The 20,835-nt window shown below is 41.0% G+C and overlaps 1 protein-coding gene across 2 annotated transcripts in view; it reads left to right on the top strand.

Annotated features, from left to right (window-relative positions):
- Positions 1-20,835, top strand: part of LOC125307118 (two pore channel protein 2-like) — a 278,758-nt gene that overhangs the window by 240,793 nt on the left and 17,130 nt on the right. For both annotated transcript variants that reach the window (XM_048262913.1, XM_048262914.1), the window contains exons 22-24: positions 15,034-15,136; positions 15,302-15,384; positions 15,478-15,559. In XM_048262913.1, coding sequence (XP_048118870.1) covers positions 15,034-15,136; positions 15,302-15,384; positions 15,478-15,559 — 268 coding nt within the window. The remainder of the gene's footprint in view (positions 1-15,033; positions 15,137-15,301; positions 15,385-15,477; positions 15,560-20,835) is intronic.

The raw sequence follows: 20,835 nt of genomic DNA on the forward strand, positions 1-20,835 counted from the left end.
ACTTGCTCAATTTGTGCCCCATTTAGGGAACAAATGTTATAGGCATCAAGGTCACACTTTCTCTGTCTAGTAAAGATATATTTTGTTTTTGCTTCATTTAGAACCAGTTTAAGATCTTTCAAGGATTTCTGCACACAATCAAATGCACATTGAAGATATGACACGGCTTGCTCTACAGATTGTGCATAGGCATAAAGGATTGTGTCATCTGCATAGAAATGCGCTTTACAATTTTCTATTGAAGCACAGATGTCATTGATATACAATGTAAACAACAGTGGTCCCAAAATTGAGCCCTGTGGAACACCATTTTTCAGTCTCAATGGCTCTGAGGTTGATCCTGTCACATCTACCCACTGTGTTCTATTAGAGAGGTAGTTTTTAAACCATTTAAAGGAAACTTCATCTAGACCAAAAGAGGTTAGTTTTTCAAGAAGTAACCTGTGATTTATAGTGTGAAAAGCCTTTCACAAGTCAGTAAACAAAGCTGCACACTGTTTCTTACTGTCAACAACAGTAGCTATATCATTTACTACAGCAGTTGCTGCTGTAATTGTGCTGTGGCCAGCTCTGAAACCAGATTGATAAGGATTTAACATACAGTGGACATCGCTTTCAAATGACCACTTCATTCGTGCATTACGCGGCGTGAAGCTGCGTGAAGCTTTAGTACCACTTTCAGCCACTGTGCGTCGCTCTGCCACTGTACATCGCTCTGCCTGCCGTTCCTTACATAATTGTTGCCGAGAGTAATCCCAGCCTACGAATTCAATAACAAAATAAATCATGCATAATTAAACATTACCTCGATTTAGGCTACTTGGGTATGGCTTAAGGCTTGACTACACAAAAATCGAAATCGAAATTTGCTGTCTACATTATTGTCAGTGTTGGGGTTAACGCAACTACGCAAATCAAAACAGTGGTGTGATAATTGAGCCAGTAGAGAAATAACTGTTCAGAATTAATCTGTAGCCTTGGGTAGGCTTCTGCAGAAAACAATGTTGTTGCCGATTTAATACTATCTGGCGACGTTTTTAACAGGCTACGCAATAGAGGCTTAGACAACTATGACCCACGTTTTGGTTTCGTAAATTAATTTTCTGTACAATAAACAATTACATTTGCTTTATGCCGCAGAATTACATTCATATTTGGCTGACTGCAGACGCGCCACTTCCCTCCCCATATTCCAAGATTAAGATAGTATGAAGTGCTTTTTTGTATAGGCTATTATCAAAAAAAATAGTTAAAACGAATAGCTATTTGCAATTTGACAAAACACTGGTCCTCATTTTGCGAATGCGAGGACGATATGAGCCTGTTGCATTTAGTTAGATGTCCGAAGTCACGCGATAATGTTTGAAACCACTGGCTCGTAATCACAATAATTTAACACACGACAGTTGGATAACCTACTTCATCATGTCCCCATGCCTACATTTTTGTGAGTAGCATAGAGATCGTTAAAAACAAAAGTATGGCTCTCCGCTTGGGACATCGAAAACTTATATTTTTAATAGACTACCGTCAAGATGCTGACTTGCAAAAGCCTCGATAACACGCTATCTCCACTATCATCAGTCATGCCCCTTGATCAAAGTGGGGAATGAAATAAAAGTTTGATAACCACTGGCTTAACAAGTTACCTACAGTCCAGAACACAGAATCTGTTGCAATATTATGTAAAATTCTTCAACAGAAGGCCTCGAATGTTGTCTTGTTTGTGGAGCGCTTTGCTTCGCTTCTGTAATTTCGCTTCATTGAAAATGAGGGTTTCCCTCAATGACCCTCCGAGAATAAATAAAGGTTGAATGAATGAATGAATGCAGGCTTGCCCAAAATAAAGGCATGTGGTTTGCGCGAGCCTACAGTAAATAACAGACCCGCCAGAATGTATGCGTTATGATGCTTTTTTACGAAAGCAATATGTTTTGGTACCCTACGACACTGCATGTTCTTAAATAAAATGATCATCAGTAATATTCGATCATTAATTTGGGTAAATGGGCAAACGCGGACCACCTTGATTGGCTGATTGGCTGATGATTGTAACGCTGGGCATGATTCCAAACACCTCCCTTACGATGATGAGTGACAGGTCTCAGAATGCGGCGCTTACACAAAGGACGAAGATGATGAATAACTGGGGCCAGAGGCTATTCACAAAGGCTTTTATCTTACTACTAGGAGTAGGCTACTCCTAAATCGCACTTAAAGATTTTAGATTGGAGTTTTCTCTTAAAAGTTATTCACAAAGCCTTCACAGAGTCTTCGTGGCTATGGATGACGTCATTACTCATGCACGAGCTTGACTGAAGTGACCACCTTGATTGGCTGACGATTGTAACGCGGGAATTCCAAACACCTCTCTTCCGATGATGACTGACAGGTGACAGGTCGGAGAATGCGGCGCTTACACAAGTAGTGCGAAGGACGGAAGATGATTAATAACTGAATAAAAAAGGCCTAGCCTAAATGACTAAAAAGAGTAAGGCAAAACAAATAGCTTTGTAGCCTAATGAAACATAGGCCTATGGATTGATGCAGTAGCCTACCTTTGCAACATTATTAAATTAATCTGTCATATCCCTAGGCTACGTTTGCAAAGAGGAGAACATTTTAATTTGATTCACAATGAAACGTTACATTTCATTTACATGTTAACAATGAGTAGTTTTGGTTGTTGTTGGTGGCGTTATTGCATCCCTTTTATGAATGCAAAATTGTTCCCTCACATTGGAAGCTCCTGTTAGCATAGGCTATTTCAAAACATCGCGAACGTTAAAATGCCACAAAAAGCTGTTTATGAATAGGTCTTAGTGAGTTAGAGTCCTCTCGACTTAAGCTGTCCCAGACTTAGGTGCTACTTTTAGGTCTAAAATGCTTCGTGGAATTACTTTTTGTGAAAAAAAAATTAGGAGTCCTAAAGTTAGGAGTGACATGCCCATTATTTTTAGGAGTTGCTCCTAAATTCGCCAGTTAGGAGCTACTTTTAGCCTTAAAATTCTTTGTGAATATGGCCCCTGAATAAAAAGGCCTAGCCTAAATGAATCAAGGCAAAACAAATAGCCTAGTAGCCCAATGAAACATACGGATTGATGTAGTATCTTTGTAACATTATTAAATGATTCTGTTACTATGCCTACATTTGCAAAAGAGAACATTTTAATTTGATTCACAATAATGTTACATTTAATTTACATGTTGACAATGATTAGCCTAGTTTTGGTTGTTGTTGGCGGCGCTATTGCATGTTAGTTATGCCTACAATGCAAAATTGCTTCCTCACATTGGAAGCTCCTGTAGCTGCATAGGATTTCAAAACCGCAGGTTTGTGAATAGGTCTGTGAGTAAGGAGTCCTCTTGACTTCTTTTAAGCTGTCAGAGGTGGGAAGGTGTGATTTTTGGGGAAGGGCCGGATTAACTGGGCACAATTGTCTGATGGCCCCCCCCCCCAGCCAACGCGGAATCGGGTGGTTAGTTAATAGGCCTATCGTGAAGATTTTTCCTGCCATCTAAGGCACGAAGCATCTGTGAGGCCAAGCCTCACCAAGTAGCTCGCTTGTTTACAACTAACATTCCATTTCATTAAACTGCTTTTTATAGGCTATGCCGAAATAGTTTTCAACATTTTGAATATTAGTGTCGGGTGAATTGAAATGTTCTCAAAGTAGCCTTATGGCTGAAAGCTGCTTGGGACACCCCCCCCCCTTCCTGCACTCATTGTTTCAAAAGGAGTAATTTTGGCTTTGTCAGAACTGAAGAGCTGTGGGATCGCACGCACGGTATGCCCAATGAAAATAAATTAACGCAACGCAACACAACACAACACAGACCCCGCTTCTCTCGCGTCAGTCACTGACATGAACGAAACACAGAACCCGCTTCTCTCACGGCAGTCACTGACAGTAACCTAGAATAAATGCATGGGGAAAAACACTTCCCCATGACAAAGACATCGTAAAACACTGAAAGTTAATATTTTGTCACTAGCAACATTCATCTGTCCTTTGTCAAATGTATTATGTTCCAAGTACCCTATGCGTAATTCTGCTTCATAAAGTTGAACAAATACATTTGCTTATTTCACAGAAAAATATAAATAGCCAGTCTACAGTGCAGAGTTGGTAAGTTATGGTAGGCCAACTTGCAGTGAACATACAAACAGAGGAAATTATTTCTCTTGCAGCTGAGTAGCCTCAGGTGCGCACGAGACATAAGGCCGAACATGCAAGCGCTTAATGAATCGTGCTCTTCACGACAATCGCGCTGTTAAACTTAAATAGGTTAACATCACTCTAAGTTCGCCTTCAAGCAAGGAAAACGATGATTTGAAGACATCTGTTTCGTTGGAAGGGCAAGGGTAGCAACAGGGCAACACAGAGACAGGCCCAATGGCAGGGCTGTTATGAGAGTATTAAAATATGGGATATTCTACGGAAAACATTAAAACGGCAAGACAGCTGGGAAAGTTAAAATACGTGATAAACACGGAAAAAGTTGGCATGCATTGTTTCGGGTCCCCGTGCAGAGGGATTATTTGTCATACTATTAATCACATATGATTATTTGTGAAATTGTGCAAACAGGCTAAACACATTTGAAAAGGAAGGACTTGTAGCATGCAAGCTCACGGGAAAGATTGATTTAAGAACGTTATCACAAAGTGTGTGGCTGTGGCGCTGGCGGAAGACAATTGGCAGGGGAGGGTCATGTCTTTTTTAACAATTCTGTCGGAGGGTCATTGAACAATGTCTAGCAGGCAAGAGAGGGTCATGCAACTTCCAACTGAAGCACTCAAAATTCCTCCGGTGGCCCCTTCAATAAATAATGATCAGTCCCTAGATTGCTGCTGGGCTATATGTCTTGGTTCTGTTAACAACTCATTGTCAAACGCATAGCCTATCTCGCGGTTGCATCCATTACAAACAAACATGCAATGTGAACGTCTGGGATTGGGGAGAGCACTAAATGCTCTACTGAATAAGCACGAAGTCAAACCTTTAAATGAAAAACACTCTTTAATAATCCAAAAAAATAAACCGCTAATGAAGTAAACTTGTGACCATCAAAAATTGTTTATCGCTCTTAACTCCGTGATACCAGGACGTAACAGGAAGGCATTTGGCTGAGCAACGGAGGTTAATATGCTCCATGTTTTGTCCAAATGATGACTGTCTATCATCGTTGCACTCGGAGAAAACCGGAATGTTTCATTCGTCCCCGTTTCAATAGTCCCGGTTGTACCTACTCAAAACGCAGATAGAACCTTATTATTCTAAGGTAGCGAAATAGCGTTCAGCATGATTCATGCCCAATTAATTCCCCCTGTTAAAGTGTTAGCCTTTGTAGTTTGGTTTTGTGATAGCCTATGATAAACGGCTTATGGCCAAATATGTGAAAACGTTAAAATACAGTAGGCGATAAACCCGAAAAAAAGTTGACAGTGATTTTTCATAATCACTTTGGAGGGTCATAGAAAAATGTATTGCTGGCGAGGGAGGGTCACGTCTTTTTGGACTAATGCTCCCAAAACTCCTCCGGTAGCCCCTTAAATAAATAACAAACAGTCCCTAATGAAGAAAATCGTTTATCGCCTGTAACTCCGTGATAACAGAACGTAACAGGAAGGCATTTGGCTGAGCAACGGAGGTTAATACTCTATATTTTGTCCAAATGATGTCTGTCTATCATCGTTGCACTCGGAGAAAACCAGAATGTTTCATTTGTCCTGCGTCTCTACGGCTGCAAACGGGATTCACTCGCAGTTAACCAAATATTTCTTTATTAAGGCAGGGCAGGCATATTTCTGGCTATTACATTATTTCTAAACCAGTCTGCTAAAGTCTGTAGTGAAGTCTGTGTAGGGTTTTCCAGGCTCCATTTCTTTTTACGAGACACCCTGCTCACTTGAGCCATCTACCGGTTGTTTGGGTTGTTGCAGCGTCTCACTGGAAAAATACAAATTAAAGTCGCGTGATACCGCGTGATCCCACGAGCGGACCGTGAGTGAAGCTGGCCAAGTCGAAGCACTGCCCACTGTAGAATATGATGACAAAAAGGAACGAAACTGTTCATTTACAAAGGATTCTAACATATTAGCTAAACATGGAAGCTTGGAGATTGGCCTATAGTTATTCAAATCACTTGGGTCTCCTCCTTTATGTAGAGGGGTCACTAGGGCTGATTTCCAGACTTCTGGAATAGAACCAGAGCAGAATGTTAAATTAAAAATGTGAGTTAAAGGTTCAGCAATGACAGGGGCTGCAATCTTTAAGAGATGTGGGTCTAACTGATCTGCACCCAGAGAGCTTTTCATACACTTGGAATTAGACAGTAGAGAACCTCAGATTGGTTTACTGGTCTAAATGAGAAGGAAGGGTCATTAGGCCTATTTGAAAATAAAAACCTCTCTTCTTCAGGCCTAGTGACACTGAAATGGACTTGTGTCTCTGGTGACATATCCACATTATTCAATTGATCAAATAGAGTACCACATTTGATAAAGTGATCATTAAAAGCATTACAAATCTCCATTTTCTCATTTACCACTTTAGAATAGTGGTAGAAGAAACACCTTTATAAGTGACTTAATCACTTTCCAGTATTTCGCTGGATTGCTACCACAGTCAGACAGATTGTTCAAATAATAGGTACATTTAGCCCTTTTCACAAGGTAAGTACATGTATTTCTAAGATGTCTGAATGTTTGCCAATCTCCATCACTACCAGTGGATCTTGCCAATGCCCAAGCTTTGTTTCTTTGGGAAATAATCTCACCTAGATCATGACTAAACCAAGGGTTACATCTATTTTTTATCCTAAATCTCTTAAAAGGGGCATGTTTATCTGCTAAGGTGTTAAAAATAGTTTGGAAGTATTCCAGTGCAAGTTCAGCATCTGGAATAAGATTTAAAGAAGTAAGGTCACTGGCATGTAGATCTTGTAAAAATGCCTGCTCATCAAATTTTTTAAAAGATCTCTTATTTATATACAAAGGCCCTGACCTTTGTCTTCTGCCATCTCTAATGCAGCCCACGGGATAATGATCACTGAAATCCATTGGGAATACACAGCTATGCATATAATTATGAGGCTTATTTGTAAGAATGAGCTCTAACAGGGATGAACGACTGGGAATTTTCTTATTAGGTCGTGTGGGTCCTGTGACTATTTGGGTAAGATTTAACTCATTACACACATGTTTTAAGTCATCAGCTGCTGGAGACATCCAATCTAGGTTAAGGTCCCCTAAAATGACAGCTTCAGAATTAACTAGAGAAGTAAATTGCTCTGAGAGACTATGTAGAGCATCAGGATTGGCAGATGGTGGACGGTAAACACCCACAATAACCAGAGAACAACCACCGAGTTTTACGTTAATGGCTAATAAATCAAACTGACCCGGGACAGAGGTGGATACACGTATAGAGAAGCTCAAACTGTTTCCAACATAAATAGCTACACCACCACCCCGTTTAACTCTATCAGCTCTGCAAATATTGTAACCAAAAAGGGAAATATCTGAGTCAGTAACATTGGTATTCAACCAAGTTTCTGAAATGACAATGACGTCAGGGTTGGAGTCATTAACCCACAACTTTAAAATGTCCATCTTTGGCAAAAGGCTCCTAGCATTTATGTGAACAAAACCAAGGCCTTTACGTGTTTTAAAATGTCGTGACAAGTCCGATATAGGCATACCCAAAAGACGATCTCCAATATCAGATGAGCGCTCACCAGCAAGAGTTTGTGCGCTGTCAGTTGGCATGTTTAAAAGTGCCTTTTTGTTGTTTATGTCCATTTTCGCAGATGATTCCTTTTTCTTTGCACTCCGCTGTGTAATCGCTGGGGCAGAACTTAGATGTAGATGAGATGACTTGTAGTTGACACGACAGAGCCAGTTGGCCTACGCTCTGGTGAGTCGCGCTCATCAGACCATCGCTGTTGGCAGGCACCAGGAAGATGAGTTGAGGAGTTGTACCTGAGTGAAGGGACACAGGGATACAGGAGGATACCATCCTCTGTTTTCCGCTTGATGACAGTGCGACCGGATCCTCGATGGATGTAGTGTTTCCTGCATAATATCCCCGTAGCTCATTTTCGCTGATAGCCGCGTTGAAAGATGACAACTGCAAAAGTTGTAGGGCAGTGTATCGCAGGGCCAACATCAGCAAGGCATGCTCACACTGACACAGTCCAAAGAGAGCTATACACAAGCTGCGTTAGGCCAGCTGACAGTCCACCGACTAGATCAGCCACCGATGTCACAGCTGTGAGTCAACCGACTACATCAGCCATTGAAGTTCATAGATTGAATGAAGACGGAGTCTTACTCCCAACTGACAGTCAACCGACTGAAACAGCCACTGAGTCCGTATGCTGATGAGTTGGATAGCAAATGTTACGGAGATAACGGTCTTTCAATGGAATGCCGTCTCTTAGGCAAAAACAGACAAAAAAACACCACGGAAAGGGAAAAAAACGCAACAAAAACATCAAAAACTACGAACGAGTCAATATGTTAACGAATAAAATATACAAATCAAAAAAATATGTAAATCAAGTTATGTAAATATTAGAAAATAATCAAACAAAAATAGGCCAAACGGAGCGGCGCATCTGGCCAGCGTCCCCGTTACTAGGCAACCTGAATACATGTGTCAAGTTTGGTTAGCGGGGTTAATTCATCAGGTTTTATAGAAAGGTATAGTTGTGTATCATCTTTATTAGGAAGAAATTAATTCTGGGTGGATTTGGGCATGCCTCAGAGTCGTGGTGTGAGTGGTATCGGAGTGAAATTGGAGCGGAACAGGGGGTCGTTTCTAGAAAGCATCGTTTGCTAACTTGCGTCGCAACCTTGGTAGTTCGCTCCATCGTTCTTGGATTTGGTGTTTCTAGAAAGGGTAGTTCGAACTCTCAATCGCAAAACAAGGGCCTTAAAGTTTGGTCGTTTGAACTACTACCCCTAGGCAGTCGCGACTTGTGTCGTTCCTTGGTAGTTCCTGTTGGTGTCCGGAGCGCCTAACCAAAAATCACAACCGCCTAACCAAAATTTGTGAAGTGGATGTTTATCTCGTGACTCAATGATTGATCTATCCTGTAGCTTAATTTTGATTAAGACACTGACTCCCCTACTTGGGTCAGTCTTGCTATTTATGTTAATTTAAGTATTGCCTTGCTTTTAGTATTATAATCTTCACAGACCCTTACATCAGCAGTGCTAAATGGTGTAGTGGCTAAAGCAGATGACTTATTATCCCAACGGTTCGATTTTCTTATGATGTGAGATTGTCCTCTTGCTTCTCGCTACCTGCAGGTGAACTAGTGTGACACGTAGATTCAATTGTTTTTGACTGATGTATTGTACCTATGGTCTCTCGATGTAGAGTAACTATATACATAAATATGTATTGTCAAAACCTATTGTTGTGTCTCGTAGACCTACTCTTACTCAGCGATGAAAAGAAGAGATAGGATGCGAACTCTGGCCGAGCGCGCAGTGCACCGATGCGCTCCCGTTGAGCCACGAGACAGTTGACAAGCTATGGGATACCCAGAAATTTGTCCAGGCTATATATTTTTTCCAACATAGATATTTAACACAAATAATGACTCATATTGGTCTGCTTAAGTTAACTGTTTTAACTTGCAATAGGTTTAGGTTTTGGCTGATGGCAATGACAATGCCAGCATTAATCACTCGGTTTAGATTAGAAAAATGTCAACATAGGCCGTGACAGAACATTTCTAGGGGGTGGGGTATTACACGTTGCCACTCTTTCCACCAATGATATGTATCGCTGCATCATCAACAACGTTGTTGGAACTACGGTGTTCGAACGTCGGAGGTAGCGAATTGCGACACAGGTACAATGCTTTCTGGAAACAGGTGTAACAGTGTTGTTGTTTGGTCGCAAGTTGCGTCGTACCATGGTGGTTGAGCAACGTCGTTGCTAACTTTTCTAGAAACGACCCCCAGAGCGGTTGCTCTGGCCTCTGAATTAAAAAGCGCTCTGCGCTCCAACAAAATTCCATCTGCTCCTCGCTCGCGCTCTGCTCCACTCACTAGCTCTGCATGGCAACGCATGGTTTAACAAGCGGCATTGTTATTGAAAAGCTGCTGGTCTGATGCACTCAATTTCTAACGTGTTGTTGCAGCAGGATGCTCCCTAGCCTACATGTAGCTCCCCTGATAATTCATTTCAGGATTTAGAGAAAATTGAGACAAAAAACTCCCAGGCTTCTCCCAAAAGCTTCCCCTTTTGCTCATGTTGCTCATGTCAACATAGCACTAGTTGCTATCAATTCAAATGTCAGATTTGGCTCATACAGAGGTATACCTACCGCTGTCATGATCTTGCATAGAAAATGCAGAGAAAAAATATTGTTTTATGATCAGTATCAGATTCGTGAAGCTGTTGCATAAGCAAGAGCATTCCCATTCTTTTCACCAAGTTTATGTACTTATAGATATCCAGTGGCATCATCTTGTATTTCCTTCTGTATGCTATCAGGTAAAATGAGTGTGATTATTAGGGATTGGACCCAAACAGGCACAAAAATAGGACTTTTACTGGTATTGACATTTACTAATCATTATGTGTTATGTCACATCAGTAAATGTTATGGGTAGACAAATGGTTATGTTCTTTTTTTAATTAATATTTTTGTTTACCTGCCACTGGTATAATTAACTATAAAAACCAAGTAAACAAACAAATATAAGTATAAGTATATATACTCTTTTGATCCCGTGAGGGAAATTTGGTCTCTGCATTTATCCCAATCCGTGAATTAGTGAAACACACTCAGCACACAGTGAACACACAGTGAGGTGAAGCACACACTAATCCTGGCGCAGTGAGCTGCCTGCTACAACAGCTACAATCGGGGAGCAGTGAGGGGTTAGGTGCCTTGCTCAAGGGCACTTCAGCTGTTCCCACTGGTCGGGGTTTGAACCGGGAACCCTCCGGTTACAGGTCCGGAGTGCTAACCAGTGGGCCACGACTGCCCCAAAATAGAAGATATTGAAATCAGTTATTGGTCAAACATCGTTATTTCCCCAGAATTTTGCAATCTTGAATCCCTAATATAACATTGTGAGAGAATTTTGATCTCAATTCTAAGCAAAAAATTCTGATTATCATTTTATCCAGAATCGTGCATCCCCATCACATACCATGCCTGCCCAGTAACTCGCGGGTCCACATTCCCGGGGCTACTCAACTCATTTGACCCACTCTAGTGCTTGCAGGTTAAATAGGTCCACAGATGATGTAATAGCATTCCAACTGCACACTGTGTTTTCCAATCTGGACCAGAAAAATGTCTATGTGTGCATGCTGTTCACTACAGCTCATTAACACCATTGATATTATCCAGCCTTGTCATGAGAATTTGTGACCTAAAAATCAGTTCCGGACTTTTTCACAGGTAGACCACAGGGAGTCCAGATTGGTAATGTCACCTCCTCCACACTAACACTCAATACTAGTGCCCCCAGGGACTCGTGACTGCACAGCCACACACAGTGGTGTGATGAGCTAGGTCTAACATGACTTTGCTTACAGATTGCTATTAAAACCATGCTCTCACAACAACCACAGCGTTATCTTAAATAGGCTAATATAACTCTAAGGTTGCCTTCAAGCAAGCAAAACAATTTGAAAACATCTGTTTCGCTGGAGGCGCAAGGAGGTAGCAACAAGACAACAGTACAGAGACTGACAGGTTCAGTGGTAGGACTAATGTTATGAGAGTACCGTAAAACTCAAAATAATAGCCCAGGCTTTTATTTTCCCAAATCGCCAAACTGCACCGGCTAATATAAGAGACAGGCGTCTATATGAGACAGGCCTTTAATTCCCTTTACACAAAACTTTTCCTCTGCAAAGATGGAAAATATTATCAAATCAATTATTTCAAACACACTGAATGTCTACCCATATGACTAGGCTATCTGATGCCAATTACGGATCATCATTCATTTAGTGTTCGAGATCGTATCACACTGAAAGCTCATAATTTGTCACTAGCAGCCTAGCCTATATCGGTCCTTTGTCAAATACGGTTGCATTATCAGCCCTGACCAAAACTGTTCAGAAATTATTTATGCACAAGTGGAACGTCCGTAATGTTTCATTCTCCGTCCTTTTCGGCACGAATGAAACAGCATGAGAGAGCATGAACCATATAATTTCTCCCGTATTTTATTTGCCAAATTTGACAACAGTCAGCTTACATTTCCAATCATAGCCTACTTTGCGAACCTTTTGTTTTGTTGCCAGCAAGCTTACCATCGGCCTATCCCCAAATTTTAAACAAAAGGGATGAATTGAACAATTTTGAAGTTGGACATATAGGCATAGTTCATGTTGAATAAAGTTATACAATTTGGAACTCTAGCTTTTCCCCACCGCAGTCTTTTAATGCCATCTAATCATAACATTAGTTTAAGCCCAATTCACACCAAAGATTCGCAACGAGATGAGCTGCAACATTCTATAAACCAGCCACTTCATGCAACATTCTAAAACCTTGCAACTGTGACTAGACAGCAAGGCACCTAACCCCTCACTGCTCCCCGAGCGCCACTGTAGCAGGCAGCTCACTGTGCCAGGGTTAGTGTGTGCTTCACCTCAGCTTCACATTAGTGTGTGCTGAGTGTGTTTCACTAATTCACGGATTGGGATAAATGCAGAGACTAAATTTCCCTCACGGGATCAAAAGAGTATATATACTTATACTGGTGTGAATTGGGCTTTAAACAGACGATCTGACGGGTTTTAGGAGATTAAATACAACCTGAAACTAAAAAACTGACCAGGCCTCTATTTGAGACCGGCCTTTAACCCAAACCTGTAGCCACACCAGGCGTTTAAAAAAGACAGGTGTCTATTTGGGACTCGGCTATTATTTGAAGTTTTTACGGTATTAAAATACAGGATATTTTACAGAAAAATATTAAAGTCAGTGGGACAAAAGTTAACTCCTTGAGTGCCAAAAACCCAATATTACGTTTTTCCTTCCCATGCGTTGAGTGCCAAAAACGTAATATTAGGTTTTCAGCTTTTTTATTCGAAACTAGACACTCCAACACACCTTACATGTGATTTTGGGAACTCTGTGATGAATAGAAATGAAATATATGACGATCGAAAACTCATGAAAACGCATAATCTGGACATTTTATCATAACTTCGTTGCCGCTTTGGAATTGAATCAGTGACACATGCACGCCAGGTCAAAACCAGGCCATTTTCGTGGGTCTATCACTAGGTGGCAGTCTCGCCAGGTCTCGCTGATCACTTCCCGGAAAGTTTACACAAGTAACAGGCAACACTTCATATTTCATGAAAGACGTTATATCTCCATTTCTAGAGAAAAAAAAAAAAAAAAAGGCGATTTTGATGAAAACTAGCCACTGTTTAGCTTGGGATTTCTCAGGAACAGAGGCATGTAGAAATACACGGTTTGCACCCACCGAGAGCTTAAAGTCTCACCTTTTAATCGAGCCATTGTATGTGTTCATAGCTATAACACAGAATATGCTGTGGCTGTACAAAAATCAACAATGGTCTAGATTGCTGGCACTCTAGGACAAAGCTCCCGAAAACAGCTTGGCATTCAATGAGTTAAAATACATGAGGGTTGAGAGGTATTGTCAAGGGTAGCACAACCAGTGCAATGAGCCCCCACCCTTGCACACCTATTTTCCCCTTGGTTCGGATGCCAGGGACACAGAACAACCAGTCACTAATTTTAATAAATTACCTTTTATTTTTATCAAAATTTGCACAGATTAAGTTTAAAACTACAATAAAACATCACGTTTAAACAGTCCATTAAAAGTCCAATCAGACCACGTTGTATAGTTCGTAGATGCAGTAGGGCAACAGTCCAGATGATAGGGAACGCGGCCAAAGGCGCAAAGACGCAGCTCCAGAGGCACCCGAACGCGCCTTTGTTGTCGCTCTCCCAAATAAACCGGAAGTAAGCCGCGTCGAGTGGGCGAGATGACTGAGGAATAGAGAGGCAGACAATCAGCGATCAGAGCACACAAAAGACAAGAATATGCTTCCCACACATGTGGCCCAAATGCTCACGTTCCTTAGGTTTATACTTAGAGAGCGTTGAACTGTATTCAATCGTTCCATCCAGACCTGGGCTCACTCGCGATCGGCCCCGAAGCGGAAGGGGGAATCCAGCTGCAGCTGAAGGGTAGAGAAGCAGGCAACGAGGCGATCAGAAGCATCACCATCAGCTCGGGATAAGCACACACGTATACACACACATACAGGTATTCTCACGTTCCTTTAGAAGGAGGATAGCGCGCGTCGTATCCGATTCAGTCAGGCTGTACCCCCGGCGGCGCGTTCGTCTCTGGATCGGCCAGTTGGCGTAAATTCCTCCTCTGTTCTGCAGACGTGGGACCCGGGGCTGCAAACGATGCTTCCACGCCGAACTCCCTTACCCTCATATCATCAGTCTTAAATAGTCTATTCAATTAGTCCAGGGAGGTAGGGTCTGAGACAGGCAATGCAGTTCAGCTGAGACTGAAGGGATTCTCACATAGGATAGGCTAGACCATTGTAGTGGGCGTCAGGACAATAGGGCAATCAATTACTTCAAGTGCACATAGTAATCACACAAGTGAATGGCATCAAGCACAAAATCCACTCCCACAAGCAAATACAGACTACTGGTGTCCTATCAAGCACACAATATTGTCAACACAGCAATCATGATGAAACACAACTTAAGCACCCCTTATGTCACTCCCAGCCCCCCTTTCAATAAACTACCCCGATCCCAATGACAATGGCCCGACAGTATGCCTTAGCGACACACCAAGATTCATCATTAAGCATTCGGATTTTTCATGCTGGCTACCACACTACTACAGTCCCATTAAGTCATCACAAAATACCCCATTATCATTTACCTCATGACCTTAGGGATTAAAACTGTTTACAAACCTGTCAACATTTGTTTTGAGCAAGGGATGATATTATGCTTTCATTCTAGCATCTTCAATTCAACCATGGAAATCGTGTCAGCAAACTACAGCATGGAATGTGGTACATATGAACAACTGGAATACTGGCCCAACAACTTTGATGACTTTGCAGTAAGTTCTTTGAGTTTTGCTCAGCTACTACAATTACTTTTTTGGTATACGTTTGGTAAGTGCATTTCCCTAAAATCCAGACATCTGTCAACTGTCAGATATGACCTACTGCTATTATAACACAAAATGTATCTGACCAAAAGGTTTTGTTTTAATTTTTGTCAGTCGTCTCTGGTCCTGCTGTACAATATCATGGTAGTGAATAACTGGCACGTGTTCACAGATGCCTACACTCGATATACCACAGAGTAAGCCAACAGTTACTGTACTTTCCCAACATATTAAGTCCAAACATCCACTTTGTATATAATAGCTGCATGTGTCTTATCTCTTCTTTTCAGATGGTCAAAGGTTTATTTTGTCTCTTGGTGGTTGATCTCCTCTGTAATGTGGGTTAACCTGTTTATCGCCCTAATACTGGAGGTAAGAGATAAAAAAGGAGAAAATTAGATTTCCGCCCTGCTTATTAATTCTTTGAGTTATCAGCCCAAAGCCAACAATGGCACAAAGTTTGCAGTCTCAAAAGGCTACCATCATAGTCCAAGGGGGTTGGCAAAAAGCTTTACAGCCACTAAGCATAAATACCTTGTAGTAGTGTTATGATGACAGATATAGGCCAAGCACCACGAGACCATATGCAGACATTTTCAGACTACTAACTGGTAATTACTTAACAGTCAACCTGTCAGGCGATGACCATGTCATCTGTGCACATTGCTCAGACTGTGACCACCGCTTTTAAGATATTGCTACTGCTCTCACACAATGCCCTGTTCCAGATAGGAAAAACTGCTGCATTTTAAGATATCTAACAGGGGAGCGAGGCAACAAGTGCTGTTCCAAACTGATTGAATCCTCTTTTCATGCCTTCTACCTTAGAATGGGTTACATTCTTACATACTTCAGGTGACCAAGTACTGTTGGTGCGAAAACAAATGAAAGCAATCTGTTCTACCTAGCTCAAGTTGCTGCAGCCAACAGAGCTGCCAGGTAGCTACAGTGATACACTGTACGCTTATGGGTGAAATGGAGAGTGGGTTGTGGGGTTGTGTGTGATTGCATAATGTATTTTGCATAATGTATCAGCTTAAAGCTTTTTTGTGATGGACTCGACTTGGACTCAACTTGGGATCAGTAAGGACTTGACACGGACTTGACTTGGATTTTTTAAAAATGGTCTCAGACTTGAACACTAGGGACTAGAGACTGGACTCTGACTTGAGTGTGTGTGTATGTGCAGTACAAAACTAATCTAAGTGAGACAAATGAAAAAGTATAGTCTCCAGAGTAGATTCTGCTGATTTAAAGGAAAATTCCGGTATTTAGCACTTTGAGTCCCTTTTCTGGTTTGTTTTGGATGAACTAGAGTGGTGGACACCGAAATTTTGACGATTGGTCCTGTCTCGACCTTTCTGGCTCGTTTTGAATCGCCTTTGACTACTCAGAGTGGTTGCCAACAGGCATACTGTAGTAGGCTACTCAAACATGTCCTAAAACAACCCTTAACGTTAGTTTTTAAAACGACTCTGAGCCGTCAAAGGCATTAAACTTTTCCGTTAGGATAAGTGAACGGCACTACTTGCGGAATGATATGAAAGACATATCGTAAGCGCAAAACCCGTTGCCATTGACAGCGATAATTATATGTTTGCAGCGGTAATTACATGAATATTAGGCAGGTCAATATAGGGTTCAACGTCAATATACAGTGGGCAGTGCTTCGACTTGGCCAGCTTCACTCGCGGTCCGCGCGTGGGATCACGAGGTATCACGCGACTTTAATTTGTATTTTCCCAGTGTGACGCTGCAACAACCCAAACAACCGGTAGATGGCTCAAGTGAGCAGGGTGTCTCGTAAAAAGAAATGGAGCCTGGAAAACCCTACACAGACTTCACTACAAACTTTAGCAGACTGGTTTAGAAATAATTTAATAGCCAGAAATATGCCTACCCTGCCCTAATAAATAAATATTTGGTTAACTGCGAGTGAATCCCGTTTGCAGCCCGTGAGAAGAAACATGGGACAAATTAAACATTCTGGTTTTCTCCGAAAGTGCAACGATGATAGACAGACATCATTTGGACAAAATATAGAGCATATTAACCTCCGTTGCTCAGCCAAATGCCTTCCTGTTACGTCCTGTTATCACGGAGTTACAGGCAATAAGCGATTTTGATGGTCACAAGTTTACTTCATTAGCGTTTTATTTTTTGATTATTAAAGAGTGTTTTTCATTTAAAGGTTTGACTTCGTGCTTATTCAGTAGAGCATTTAGTGCTCTTCCCAATCCCAGACGTTCACATTGCATGTTTGTTTGTAATGGATGCAACCGCTGAGATACGCTTGTCATAGGCGCCCGATACCGTGGATGCTCCGTCTCTCTGGCACCCACTGAAAACATTGAGCACCCGTGTGACAGCTTACAGTCCGGCTAAATTTACATTCATTTAAAATCAAACATCGCAGTTTATGTTAAATTCAGCATCTCTCATAATGTGATTGGATATGTTGCTGTCAATTCCCTACTTCATATACTAACCACCAATGAGAGCGTCTCTCGTGTATGAAAATTCCTGACACTTCCCACCTGAAGAATTAACGCAAGGCTTTGTCGGGTCTTCAGCCCGAATGTTTAAAATGTATATAGCCCTGAATATCATTTTAAAAGTAGTCTGACAAAGCTTATTGTTTTGTGACACAGCTAAACACTGGTACCTCATAGAACGTCTATAACATAGCCTAGGTGGTCGCAACTCACAAAAGTAAGCAGATAGAAAGAACTCACGCAAATCTAGCCTACAACACCCAGACAGCTTTATGCTTGGGGAGAGAGAGCCTACAAGACTGTGCTTTATGATTGTTGCCTTCTGATGGTATCTTGCTAATTCACTGAACTGCATTAGGTGACACAAATGGTATTGCCTTTAACTTATAACTCCTTGTCTGGCGACTACCAGGCCTATGGTTTTTAAAAGTCAGATGTTCCCTGACAAAGACATTCGAAAATTAAGAATGTTTATTGACTTGAAAAATACACTAATTTTTGCAAACTCCCTTCATTCAACCCTTGAAGACATCGCGGTCTGGTGCGCTATGTAGATCGTTTCTCGTCGTTCGCCTGTACAGAATAGAGGGCAATGCATTGTTCATGGCATGGAGGAAGATGAGACATGTTTTAAATGGTGCTATATCTTACCTACAGATTATATGCTTTAAGAAAATATGCATTTTAGGGTGTTTCATTTGTTTTCCCTGGACTGTATATGCCAAAATGTATCGGCTTTACACTATATTTGCCTATACAGAATATGAATGAATAGGAAGAAGATGGAAATGTTATTTTGTTGATTAATGTTATATTTCATGAACAGGGTATATGCTTCTACAATATGTAGAGTAGAGTTTGCGAGTATGTGGCTGTTTTATGCCTTTAATGAACCATGACCCATGTACTGTATAGGCATGCATTGTATATTTGTGTAGATCAATAATTGTTGGCATCTATCATTAGGGGGGAGCTAATTAAACTGAATCTTAAACTATATGCATAAGTAGATCAGAAATAATTATTATATCATTATTCATCATCATCCTCTGACTCCTCTGAAAGGAACTTGTGTGGATTATCACATTGTTCATTTTGACACGTTCCACAGGCAGCAGTGCAAGGTAATCCATATCTTCTACACGAACAGCGGAGTGTCTTGCAGAAATGCACACAATTAAGAACAGTTGACTGTCTCTGTACTTGGATCTAACATGAAAGAGTATTTGATTGAGGTTGATTCCATTCCATTCTGTAATCAGTATCTGAAAGCTAAACTGAGGGAGATGCAGGGAATGACATATGTTTCACAGAAGGGAAAGGTTTTGAAGGCATGGTGACACTGAGAGAGAAAACATCATGCATCCTCAGGTCCTACTATAAGAACACTAAAAAAGGTGGAGATGAAGAGTCATCTGTGACCTCTTAATCTGATAAAACATGAAAAACACTTTCCTAGGCTGAATAATGCTTCAGATATAGCCAAAATTAGCCTCTGGTGGCCATCTTGGACGCCATCTTGAAAATGACAAGTCTTTGAAAATGATGAACTGATACTTTAGTCTGACATATATGAATCAGTGACCTTTAAATCTGATTAAACACGACAAACACTTTCCTAGGCTGAATAATGCATCAGATATAGCCAAAATTAGCTTCCGGTGGCCATCTTGGACGCCATCTTGAAAATTCTAAGTCTTTGAAAATGATGATCTGATACTTTAGTGTGACATATATGATTCAGTGACCGCTAAATCTGATTAAACACGAAAAACACTTTCCTAGGCTGAATAATGCTTCATAGCCAAAATTAGCTTCTGGTGGCCATCTTGGATGCCATCTTGAAAATGACAAGTCTTTGAAAATGATGAACTGATACTTTAGTCTGACGTATATGAATCAGTGACCTCTAAATCTGATTAAACACGAAAAACATTTTCCTAGGCTGAATAATGCGTCAGATATAGCCAAAATTAGCTTCTGGTGGCCATCTTGGACGCCATCTTGAAAATTATAAGTCTTTGAAAATTATGAACTGATACTTTAGTGTGACATATATGAATCAGTGACCTCTAAATCTGATTAAACACGAAAAACACTTTCCTAGGCTGATTAATGCTTCAGATATCCCAAATTAGCTTCTGGTGGCCTTCTTGGACGCCTTCTTGAAAATGACCCCTTTACTGGGGTCAGATTTTACTAGATTTTTAAAATGTTATTAAGTACATCTAAAGGTATCATAATCAGTTGAAAAACCTTTTGTATCAATTTTTTTGAGGTTAGGTGTTTTTTTCTCCATATATTGACCCGCCTATATATCTTACCGTAGAACTTTGGGAAATCCCATTCAAGTCGATGGAGCATTCTACTAGCATTGTGAAGAGCCGTGTAATAAATTTATTTAACATAGGTGTGCTTGTACTGGAATTTTTCAAGCTGCTTATATGTAGATATGTTATTTTTCTGTACATGCATGTAGGCTAGGACTACTGTGTAGGCTACGCGACATTGGGATTCCCGTCCATATAGGCAGCAGTTGAGGTTGAAGTTTGGGTACGCTATGTTGTGGGTTCGGATATGGAATAGAAATAGAAATGGTCTGTTCCCAAATTCGCAGTAATGATGCCCTGACGACGAACGCAACAGTGGAACGCACGCAGATGCGCATTTTCTTTTGACATGGATTGCCCTTTAAGTAACTATGCAAATAATATTAATGGAAAGGTGTGGTCTCTCAACAAACCAGCGAGCAGTTTAGGCCTATTAGCAACTTAAGTTAAAAGCGAGCTTGCTGACGCAGTCATAAAAATAAACAATTGTAAGTTGGCATCATGACAGTGCTATATGCGGTTATAGCCGATAGAGGGACGCAAAGCGAATGCAGAAGTGCCGTTCACCCTGTTACGAGTTGATGAACCACTGAAACGATTTTGGAAACATTATTTTAAGGCGCAAAAAACTCTTTGGTGTTGCTTTAAGCCTTGTGTGCACAGACGGAATTTTGGCTAGGCTTTTAAGTCTACCCAAGCCTATTCCCGACACTTGTCAAAAATGCAATGGTCGGATTAATTAGGCTTTGGAGCAATGGGCTTAAATGTTGTCGGAAAAATGAGAAATGCCAAATGCTGAAAAGAGGTTTAAGATAATGTTCAC

The sequence above is a fragment of the Alosa alosa genome, chromosome 14 (genome assembly GCF_017589495.1).
Source record: "Alosa alosa isolate M-15738 ecotype Scorff River chromosome 14, AALO_Geno_1.1, whole genome shotgun sequence".
Classification (NCBI taxonomy): domain Eukaryota; kingdom Metazoa; phylum Chordata; class Actinopteri; order Clupeiformes; family Clupeidae; genus Alosa; species Alosa alosa.